Source organism: Myotis lucifugus, unplaced genomic scaffold (genome assembly GCF_000147115.1).
Source record: "Myotis lucifugus unplaced genomic scaffold, Myoluc2.0 scaffold_1954, whole genome shotgun sequence".
NCBI lineage: Eukaryota > Metazoa > Chordata > Mammalia > Chiroptera > Vespertilionidae > Myotis > Myotis lucifugus.
In genome coordinates, this window is record NW_005873002.1 from 1 (window position 1) to 10805 (window position 10805).

The 10805-nt window shown below is 60.3% G+C and overlaps 2 protein-coding genes across 2 annotated transcripts; one reads left to right on the forward strand and one right to left on the reverse strand.

Moving 5' to 3' along the window:
- The first annotated feature begins 12 nt into the window (after positions 1 to 12).
- On the forward strand, positions 13 to 3293 carry DFFB (DNA fragmentation factor subunit beta). Its single transcript, XM_006108248.3, has 4 exons — positions 13 to 125; positions 595 to 765; positions 1478 to 1578; positions 2011 to 3293. Exons 1-4 carry the CDS (start codon positions 15 to 17, stop codon positions 2237 to 2239), a joined length of 612 nt encoding a protein of 203 aa, XP_006108310.1. The 5' UTR covers positions 13 to 14; the 3' UTR covers positions 2240 to 3293.
- Positions 3294 to 4497: 1204 nt separating this feature from the next.
- CUNH1orf174 (chromosome unknown C1orf174 homolog) lies at positions 4498 to 9874 on the reverse strand. The gene is made up of 5 exons (XM_023748861.1): positions 9838 to 9874; positions 7945 to 8009; positions 6782 to 6892; positions 5385 to 5825; positions 4498 to 5042 (listed from the first exon to the last, which is right to left on the reverse strand). The coding sequence occupies exons 1-5, from the start codon at positions 9872 to 9874 to the stop codon at positions 4935 to 4937; spliced, it is 762 nt and encodes a 253-aa protein (XP_023604629.1). The 3' UTR covers positions 4498 to 4934.
- Positions 9875 to 10805: the final 931 nt, after the last annotated feature.

A 10805-nucleotide genomic window follows, 5' to 3' on the forward strand; every position in this document is an offset into this window, starting at 1 on the left:
CCGCCCAGGACGGCATGGATGCAGGCCTTGCCTGGCTCCCCTGCAGGTCTGGAGTCCGGTTTAGGAACAAGTGCGCCTACCTGAGGTTCAGCTGTGCGAGCAGGATCCGGACCTACCTGAGAGAGGTGGGCCCTGCACGGAGAGGGTGGGGGGACGTGGGGCTCCGCTGTGGGAGGTGAGGCCGCTCGACTCTGGCTTCCTGGAGCTCCTGGGTCAGCACTGGACCCCCAGCCCCGCAGTGCCTGGTGCTGGGCACAGCCCGGAGCACCCCTAGGGCCAGTCTCCACCTGCACTTGAGCGGGCAGTGTGGCAGGCAGGCGGGCGGGGACGCAGCATGATGGTAGCTCCTCGTCGGCCCTCTTCCCCTCAGCCTCCTCCTGGGCAGCAGCGGCCAGTGCGGAGCCCAGGGGGGTGGGCAGGGGGTCCGGAGCCCGAGTTTGTGTCCGCCGCCTGTGACGTAGCCCCGTCTGCGGAGACTTCCCGGGTTGGACAGCGAGGGCCCGTCTGAACCCCGAGGGCCGTGGGCTGGGATGGGCGCCCGCTGCGGGTTTCGGCATCGCGCACCAGCCCCCGCCATGTCCTTGCCGCCTCCAGGTGAGCTCGCACGCGTCTGTGGTGGGTGCACAGGCTCGGGAGGAGTATGCGCGGGCCGTGGCCGCCATGGCCCAGAAGCTCAGGGCCGCGCAGTACAACGGCAGCTACTTCGACAGGGGCGCCAAGGGCGGCGGCCGGCTCTGCACGCCCGAAGGCTGGTTCTCCTGCCAGGTGAGTGGGTGCCCTTTCCATGGGGCCACCAGGCCAGTGCTGAGCTGCCCTCCCACGGAGGTGGGCCCTGGGCCTCCGGCCAGCAGGCCTTGGACCCCGAGCTGCTGAAAGGCTGCTGGGCCCACCCAGGGCGCCTGCTCCAGTTGCACAGGCCTGAAAACCTGCATATCTGACAAGTTCCGGTGGCGCCCTGGGATGGTCGGGGCCCCCTGCTGATGCGGGGGGAGTCACAGCTCTCGCCAGCATCTGGGAGCACACCGTTCCTTTGTGGGGGGGGGGGGCTGGAACGAGAAGGGACATTAGGCGCCTCTGGGAAGCAAGTGTTGTGTCCCCCTGGGTAGCTTCCTCGGTGACAGCGCAGGGATGTCAGGGTCTGTGCCACTGTGACGTCTCGGGCATTGGGTAAGCCTGAGTCCCGGGCCGGGGGCATCGGCCGGAGCCGGCACTCTGAGCTGCGCAGGCAGGCCCCGCAGGAGCCTCCCCATCACCCGAGGGATCCCCAGGCACTGCTTCCCCTGGTGCCACCCCTCGGAGGACAGCGGGGACTCCGTCCCACCACCATCCTGGCCTTCACCTCTGTGGGGTGTCAGGTGTGGTCCGGCCTCAAGTGCCGATGACAGAGCTGGGCTTTGGGCTTTGCAGAGCTGGGCGGGGACTGAGGTGGCGCCTCCTGACCCCAGCGCGGCGCTCACCTTGCTCTCTCTCGGCGCAGGGTCCTTTCGACATGGCCGACTGTGCGTCCAGACACTCTATCAACCCCTACGGCAGCCGGGAGAGCCGGGTCCTCTTCAGCACCTGGAACCTGGACCACATGTGAGTCCACGGGTCGGGGGCTTCCCAGTGTCTAAACAGATAGGCACCACCAGGGACACAGGCAAAGTTGCCGTCATCAGGCCTTGCCAGGCAGCTGACCCGCAGCTGTGGCCACGCTCAGTGCGGCTCAGGGTCCAGTCAGTGAAGGGACGTCCCCGAGTGCTCGACCTGCGACAGCGCCGAGCCTCCCTTACCCCCCCCACCCCCCCAACCCCCCCCACCCCCCCCAACCCCCCCCACCCCCCCGTGCTGCTCCTGGGAGGCGGCCCAGTGTGGTTCCCTCTGAAATCGTCATTTCCCAGTTACCTTCTCCTGTAAGCGGCCAAGCGCGGTTCCGTGTGAGCTGCCTGAGTCCGCGGTGTCGGAGCCTGTGTTAGAACAGGTCGTGCCTCGGGGGGGCCAGCAGGCCTGACCGTCCTCCCCCCCTTGCAGAATAGAGAAGAAGCGCACGGTGATCCCCGCGCTGGCGGCGGCGGCCGGCGCGGCCGGGAGGCAGGTGGACTGGGAGTACTTCTACAGCCTGCTCTTCACCTGCCAGAACCTCAAGCTGGTGCACATCGCCTGCCACAAGAAGACCACCCACGGGCTCAGCTGCGACCCGCGCAGGATCTACAGGCCCCAGGCCAAGCCCAGGAGGCGGGCTGCGCGCAAGCGCCCGTGACTCGGGCCGCGTCCTGGTGCCGTGCGGGATTTTAACGGGTGCTATTTTTCTGCCACTGCAATAGCTTCTGAAAAACACGTTTACAGAATCTCTCTAGATTTCTGGCCTCAGCGCGTTTCGGCATGTTTCCTGCGCCTGAGAGCTGCGGACACCGGGGCCTGGGGCCCGGTCGGCGGGTCAGGGACCGGAGTCCTCTGACTTGACCCACTCTGCTTGCTTGTGTGACACAGTTGCCAGGGGAACGGCGTCATGGCCAAAGCCGCCACCCTTGCCCGAGGGACAGCTCTGCCGGGTCTCCACTCCCCAGACCGAAGCTCCATCCTCTGGACTCTTCCAAATGCTGGGATCGTGACCCTTTCGGGGTGAACTGCTCACACCCCACAAGGAGCACAAGTGTGCTCGCTGCTGTGCCATTGCGGCCGGAAGCGGGCCTCCCACACCTGTCAGAGGGGCGTGGCGATCGTGGCCCCGCGCTCAGCCATGAGATCGCTGGCTTCTAGGCCAAGCGGTCAGGTGTTGTTGATTTCACGGTTCAACCTAACACGCGTCACGAGGCCACGCTGTGCAGCAGCGCAGGTTTTTGTGACTGGACATGGGAGCTGCCTGTTAAATGCACCGGCAAGTGGCCTAACGCTAAGGCCACGAGTGTGTCACACACGTGCTAGTGTGAGGCAGCTCGTCTGTGCACAGCAGTGATCCTGGGGACGGTGGGTGCGACGGTTAAAGGACTAATGTTCTAAACCGTGTTTTATAAGAGTCGGCCCTCGTGTCCACCGGCTTCGTGTCGCAGTTGGAATCCTCGGATGTGGAGGGCCGACTGCACACACTGCTTTTCCTCGTTCTACATCAGGGCCTGAGCATCCTCAGGTTTTTGGTGTTGGGGTGGGGGTTCTGGAACCAGCCTCCCGCGGGTACCGAGGAATGCTTGTACTTGAAGTTTTTAAAATGAGCATTTATTTCAGAATTTTTAAAATTTAGTTTTTTACCTTTTGTAACATTGAATTTTCACATTTGTTGTAGAACCAGGAAAAGCAGTAAAAGTTTTTCACAAATAGACGTGTCGGAAACGTTTGCACTCACTGACAATGATGGAAATGAGGATAAAAAAGGGGTCAGTGATTTTTAAAAACCTGACCCAAATCGTCCCGTTCTCCTACTGGAATATGGGAGCGCCGCGGACTGAGCCAGGCCTGCGGGGGACGAGCAATCTCATCTCGCGGAGCTCACCTGTCTGTCAGGCGGTGCGGCAGGGCCCTGTGTCCCCTCCGGCCTGTGCGTGGAGGGAAGGCCAGGGGCTGCCAAGGTCCTTGCACTCTGTGAGGGCGGGTTTTGGGGGTGGCGGTTCCATTTCCAGCCACAGAAGTGGGGGTTTCCTGCGTGTCGGTGTGGGCAGCCTTCTTGGCGGCGGGCGGTCTTAGAAGAGGTGTTCGGATGCTCTCCTGCGACACAGCATGGGTGACCCTGCCGCCCGCCCGGCTGTGGACACAGGGCTGCGTCCCTACCGCAGGGGCCTCCGTGTGTGACTGTGTGTCACTTTGCAGACCAGTCTTAGAGCCTTTCCTTCCACTGGCAAGAATGCGTCACAAGACGCTCCTTGTGGCCAGGCGCCTAGGAGGTGTCGTCTGGGGGGCAGCTGTGCCTGGTAACAGCTCCACCACGGAGGCCAGCTCGGAGAGCGCAGAGAAACACGCTCCTGGTTTAGGTAAAAGGTTAGACGCCAACAGCTCAGGAAGAGGTGCACAGGGCCAGGTAGGCGGGACCCGGCGGAGCTTCCGGCCCAGGCTCACCAGGCTCTCCGTGTGTTCATCCACCAGCAGGAAGGTCTCCGAGAGACCAGCGAGCTGTGCGGTCCTCCGATTTCAGTGTGGCTTCATCACAGTCCCGACCGGGCACGTTCTGTCCTTGGCCATTGGTGACAGATTCAACCTCCAGGCTCTTCTCTCCCCAGAGACCCCACCCTTACGGCCCAAAGCCACCTGGTTACCATGACGACATCAACCAGTGAGGAAACTCCAGGGGTTGCAGAGCTGAGAGCAGGAGCCCAGGATGAAGATCTTATAAACCACAGGATGGCAGCAGCGCCCACCACAGGTGAGGAAGGTGCCCCCCCCCCCCCTCCCAGGAGGAGCCCTCAGGCCACAGCGGCTGGTTAGGGGTTGGCTGGGTGAAGAGGCTGACCTGGACTCCGGGGTCAGGCAGGGCAGGACCTGCTTTGTCCCAAACACTTTAGAAAGGAGCACAGCTTCAGGGACACAGACTTCTTTAAAATATTTTCAAAATATATTTTATTTTTCGCATATAACTCCTGCAAAAAGTCCATGGTCAACCTCAGCCTCACACAGAGACCGGGGTTCTCGAAACCGCCCGAATCAGCCCGAGGAGGGTCAGCCCGTGAGGGGGAGAGGCTGGCAATCACAGCTAACACTTACGGAGCGTTTCCTTTGCAAACCTCTCTCCTTCACCCCGGCCCGAGGCCGCCTCAAACCATCCTCACGTCTGTACAGACGGAGACCAGGCGCCTCGTGCAAGCAGCAGCAGCTTCCTCCCGCCAGGACGCCCGGCTCCCAGCGGAGCCCCCAGGAAGTCTGCTTAAGGACACATCCTCCAGAGGATGAACTTCCTAAGTCCCGTAACCTTAACCTGTCCACTGTTACCGCACTCAATACGCAAGGCAGTCACTGTGTGTACTTTATTCCTACATTTCTGCGTCCTCCTCGTCGTCGTCATCTTTGGCTCTGAAATGCATCTTCCGGAACTCCCGTCTGCTCACTGAAGGACAAGACGAAGACGCCGGTGGGAGGTCCTGGGGGGGAGAGAACACGCCCTCGTCAGTCACCCCACCCTCTGCCTCAGCGCCTGCGTGGGCCACAGCGCAGCCCCCCCTGCAGACAGTGGGACCACTCGGCCCACAGGGAGGAAAGGCGGGAAATGAGCCCAGGGCACATGGCCCAACCCACACCCGGCGCAGGCCCTGCGGGGACGTGGCCCAGCAGCCATGCTCCCCGTGGAGGGGCCAGGGTGGTGTGCCCAGTGAGGCGCTGCCATCATCTGGGCTGAAAGATGACGGTGCACCTGCTATTGCGCTGAGGCAGTCCCCACACGCAGCCCCCGGAGCCCCCCGGAGGGGAGACAGCGCCCCACTCACCTGCATGAGCTCCACGTTCCCGAAGAACCGGCTCACGGGCATGGGCTGGTTGCTGTCGTCATCCAGGAAGGCGCTGCCGTCCATCTGCAGCACGGAGCCGCCCCCCGCGGTGGAGCTGCTGTCCGACTCCCCGCTGGGGAGGGCGCGGGGCAGGCCGTCCACAGTCCTGGCCGAGCACGCGTCACTCACCACTCGGCCGTGACCGAAGGGAAGGCCTGCGGTCCCCTGTGCGGAGATGCCGGCTGCCTCTCCTGGGGGGTACGGGCCGTCTCCCTCCAGCGCCAGGGGCTCATGTCCACCAGGGCTCCCTGGCGGTGCTCGGGGTGGGGCCGCACTCTCGCTCTTAGGGGCCAGTTTCTGTGATTCTGACTTCACAAGCTGACCTCGGTCACACTTGAACTTCTTGGAAGTTCGCCTGTCCGTGGCTTTGTGTGAGGAAGTCTGTTGAGGAAGAAAAATGCCGGGAAAGCAGGCCCGTCTAGGATTATGAAGCGGACGGCAAACAGAACAGTCCCACCCCCGAGGCCCCCTTCCTCACACCTCAACCGGGACGAGCTGAAGCCCCGCTTCCACGGCTGGGCCGGGGCCAGGTCACTGCTGCCACCCAAGGGACAGCGGGAAGAACCCAGACCCCAACCCGCTCCCGCACGCCGCGTGCTCCAGGCTGCCCACTGCCGAGGCAAGTTCAGAAGCCCGTCCTGACGGACTACAGACTTGCAGCCAGAGAATCCAGTTTCCGTTCGTTTCTGCTGGAGTGTGGGCAGCTGAGGGCAGGGGCAGGGAGGTGCTCTGCAGCTCATACGTGGCTCCAGCCTGGCTTCCATGAGCCGCACGGGGCACCGAGTCCCAGCCGGTGCCGCCGCACTGCACAGAACGCGGACACGCTGAGTCCTCTCTCCAGCCCACGCTGCCTTTCTCTCGAAACCTTAGGGGTGGACAGGAGGGCGCTATGCCACCATCACTCAAAAGGCTGCATTGAGCCCTGGCCGGCGTGCTCAGTGGTTAGAGGCTCGGCCTGCGCACCGGAGTCGCCAGTTCGATTCCTGGTCAAGAAGCAAGTACCCGGATTGCAGGTCCGACCCCCCCTCCCTCCCCACTGGGGTGCATGCAGGAGGCAACAGGCCAATGTGTCTCACATCAGTGTTTCTGTTTCTCTCCCCTCCCCTCCACTCTCTGAAATCAATGGGAAAAAATCCTCGCTCCTTGGTGAGGATTAAAAAAAAAAAAAAAAAAAGGCCGCATCAAAGGCGACAGGATCTGAGCCAGGCCCGCTGACGGCCAGATACTCCTGGACCCAACCTCCTGCTCCGGTCCCCAATCAGCACACGGCAGAACGCACGCTGTGTAGACGTGGACACCCGAGCCCTGGCCCCCGTGTCTCCCTGGCGGAGGCTCACCTGACATGCTGTCCTGCCGGACGTGGCGGTCCTGCCTTCCTGGGCAGAGGTCAACTTGGCTGAGCAACTCCGGGCTCTCAGACGCTCTGAAGACCGCACTGCCCCTGTGAGCTGGACGGAGACAAGGCTGTCAGAGGCCGTGCCCTGAAATGTGGGCGCGGAGGGGCTTCCTAACTAGGGAGGACACTGGACACGGTCCCCCACTTTCCATCGTGTGGAAGGACACTGGACAGGGTCCCCTACTTTCCATGGTTGTGGAAGGACACTGGACACAGTCCCCCCACTTTCCATCGTGTGGAAGGACACTGGACAGGGTCCCCCACTTTCCATGGTTGTGGAAGGACACTGGACACAGTCCCCCCACTTTCCATCATGTGGAAGGACACTGGACAGTCCCCCACTTTCCATGGTTATGGAAGGACACTGGACAGTCCCCCACTTTCCATGGTTGTGGAAGGACACTGGACATGGTCCCCCACTTTCCATGGTTGTAGAAGGACACTGGACACGGTCCCCCACTTTCCGTCATGTGGAAGGACACTGGACAGGGTCCCCCACTTTCTGTCGTGTGGAAGGACACTGGACACGGTCCCCCACTTTCCGTCATGTGGAAGGACACTGGACACGGTCCCCCACTTTCCATCGTGTGGAAGGACACTGGACATGGTCCCCCACTTTCCGTCGTGTGGAAGGACACTGGTGGCCTGAGTGTGGGAATCCAAACAATTCTGGGTTTAAGATGCAAGACCTCCTCTCCCCACTGTCTTGGGAACTTGGGGTGACTTGCCCTGTCACACGTCTCTAGGAACCTCCGCTCATAAGGTCACTGTTCTGAAGCAGCAGCACACAGCCTTCCTCAGAAGCTTCTCCAGCTTCCATGTGGTGCAGGTTCTGGGTGAAAGGCCACATGAACAAGCTCCCCAACCCCGGACCCTGAGCCCCTCAACAGTAAGAAACTGGTCTGCCTCCATTTTACTCTGGAAGCTAAAGACGCCTTCTAATAACAAGAAGAAGTTAAAATGAAAACGTGAAAGAATGGTACTTAGGAGCGGGTTTAGGCCCTGGTACAGGGAGTCCTGTGCGCGCTGCCCTCAGCCGCCCTGACGTCACACCACCGCGCACACCGGCCCCGTGAGCAGCTCGCCGTGGACAGCACTGCTCACCGGGTGGATGGCTTCCCCGGAGGTGCAGCAGCTTTTCCTGTGAATCCCCTTTCCTGGCCCAGACGCTCAGGAACTGATGGGAGCGAGTAACAGAGAGGAGCAACCAGGGTCACTGGGTTACAGGCCTGAAGCTGTCCTCACCACTCGCCCTGGGGCTGGGAACCACAGGGGCAGAGGAAAGGCCACACAGAGGGAAGGAGATCAAAAAGGAAGAAGGTCGTTTAGAAACTTATAGTAGCATCTCATCCATCCCGCCCAGGCTCCTGAGGGCTCACGGCTGGAGCCACGCCCCTCCCTGAGCCCAGCTCACCTGGCTGGAGCCACGCCCCTCCCTGAGCCCAGCTCACCTGGCTGGAGCCACGCCCCTCCCTGAGCCCAGCTCACCTGGCTGGAGCCACGCCCCTCCCTGAGCCCAGCTCACCTGGCTGCTGCCACGCCCCTCCCTGAGCCCCAGCTCACCTGGCTGCTGCCACGCCCCTCCCTGAGCCCCAGCTCACCTGGCTGCTGCCACGCCCCTCCCTGAGCCCCAGCTCACCTGGCTGCTGCCACGCCCCTCCCTGAGCCCCAGCTCACCTGGCTGCTGCCACGCCCCTCCCTGAGCCCAGCTCACCTGGCTGGAGCCACGCCCCTCCCCGAGCCCTCAGCTCCTGGAGCAGGGGCCTCACACTGAGGCCTGTCCCTGTCCTGGCTAAATGGAGCCCTGGCTCAGACGTGGCCTGGGGGACAGGCAGCATCCAAGCAGAGCTCTTCATCTCTTCCCAGAGGAGCTGATTTCAGTGCCGCACAGTGGGCAGCCCAGCCTCAGGGCTCCCAGGGCACTGGCAGCTGGGGTCCTGGAGCAGCTCCTCGCAGGGGGGCCCCTGGGACCCGAACAAAATCAGGCACTTACTTAGAAGCTATTCCCTCAGAGAAGCCAGAATGTGACTGGATTAGTTTGTGGAGCAATTTATGCCCCAGGTCACAGCTGAAAACAACTGAGCAATCAGCCGGTTTACCAGCTGGGTGTGGTCAGAGAGGAAGGCAGTCCTAGAAGCAGTCATCTGGGGTGACTGTGGGTGACCCAGTGCTGCTCTGGGGGAGGGGAACAGACTCTAGCAGCACAACCCACCACGTCACTCAACTAACAGCCCAACCCACCACATCACTCAACTAACAGCACACCAACACTAGCAAGCTGGGAGGTCAGCACCCAGAATAGCAACAATATGGCATCTAAAATATCCAGTTTCAACAAAAAGGTATGGCAAGCAAGGAAACAAGAAAGCAGATCCAGGCCCTGGAATAAAAGCAGACAGCACTGCCTGTGAGAGGGCCCAGATCTTGCATTTACCAGAAAAGACTTTAAAGTAGCCGTTATAAACACGTGAAAAAGAGATGAGAGACCGTGAGTTAAAAAGTAAAGGAAGATCTGATGATAATGTTGCATCAAATATAAAACATCAATAAAAAGAGAGAAATTATAAAAATGAACCACATGGAAGTCCTGTAGTTGAAAAGTATGACTAAAATGAAACATTCACCAGAGGGCTCCACAGTGGGATGAACTGGCAGAATAAGAATCAGCAAACGTGACGACAGACTGATAGACGTGCAGCCCTGAGAGAAAAACGAATGAGGATCTTAGAGAAACGCTGGGCACACAACATACGTGTCACGGGAGTCCCACCAGGACAGAGGAGCAGGAGGCGAGTCAAAGGAAGGATGGCAGGAAACTCCCCAAATGACTGAAGATCGCCACCTGCACATCAGGCGTCCCCAAGAACTGAGTTCTGAGTAGGACAGATGTAAAGAGCCAGAGACATCACTGTGAGAGAACCGAGCCAAAGACAAGGACATCCTGACGCAGCCAGAGGAAAATGACCGGGCTTATGAGGGCACCAGCTGCTGACTCACCAGCAGAGACCTGGAGGCCACAGCACAGCGGGTACATTCAAACGCACTCAAAGTTCCCAGAGAAAAAACACTGCCAGCCAAGATCCCACAATCCAGCAAAGCTATTCCTCAAAAATGAAGGCAAAATAGACGCTGTCGGATAAACAAGCACCGAGAGGACTTGCCGCCAGCACACCCACCGTACAGGAAACACTGAACTCTTCAGGCGGAAAGGAAGCGATCCCGGATGGCAATCCAAATCAAGGGAAAAGAAAGCCCCCGTGAGTGCACCTGTGTCCTAGGTGAACAGCAGTCCTTCTCTTACCCGACTTAAAAAGCAATCACACACAATAACATGCACACAATGTATGCAGAAACGTGCTATCCTACCTAATAAAGAGGGAATATGCAAATTGACCGTTATGCCATAACAAGATGGCTGCGCCCACAGCAGAGGTGGGGATCCCGTAACGAGCCTTAATGAGCAATCAGCAGGGACCTGAGGCTGCACCCCCCACCTGGTGGGGCTTGACAGGGGACCTCAGGCTGTGCCCCCTGCCCCGGCGCCAGGCTGGGGGACCTCAGGCCACGTCCCCCGCCCAGTGGAGCTTGATGGGGGACCTCAGGCGTGGCCCCTGCCTGGCAGGGCTTGACGGGGGTGGGGCCGGCTAGGTCTGGAACTAGCCCAATGGGGGTGGGGCTGGCCAGGTCTGGGTCTCGCGCAATTTCAAGGAGCACGTGGCTGGGTGGGGACTTGACTCTGGTTCCCGTGGTGTGCCCCAGACTCTGACAGGAGGAAGATTTTCATATACATTTTACTAAATTTCTTTAATCTCTGACACTTCTATTCTAGAGAAAGGGCAAATAGCAATCCTATATAATAAAGAGGTAATATGCAAAGTAACCATCACACCTCACAAGATGGCTGCCTATGACCAGGCTGGCAGGGGTGTTAGTGAGGGACGGCCAAATGACTGAACAAGCAGGGT

Coding starts and splice junctions, on each gene's coding strand:
- DFFB (XM_006108248.3), top strand. CDS start 15: ATGGATGCAGGCCTTGCCTGGCTCCCCTGCAGGTCTGGAGTCCGGTTT. Junction 126..594: donor TCCGGACCTACCTGAGAGAG/GTGGGCCCTGCA, acceptor TGCCGCCTCCAG/GTGAGCTCGCACGCGTCTGT. Junction 766..1,477: donor AAGGCTGGTTCTCCTGCCAG/GTGAGTGGGTGC, acceptor CTCTCGGCGCAG/GGTCCTTTCGACATGGCCGA.
- CUNH1orf174 (XM_023748861.1), bottom strand. CDS start 9,874: ATGTACCCGCTGTGCTGTGGCCTCCAGGTCTCTGCTG. Junction 8,010..9,837: donor TGGCCTCCAGGTCTCTGCTG/GTGAGTCAGCAG, acceptor TCAGTTCCTGAG/CGTCTGGGCCAGGAAAGGGG. Junction 5,826..6,781: donor CCGGCAGGACAGCATGTCAG/GTGAGCCTCCGC, acceptor CTTCCTCAACAG/ACTTCCTCACACAAAGCCAC.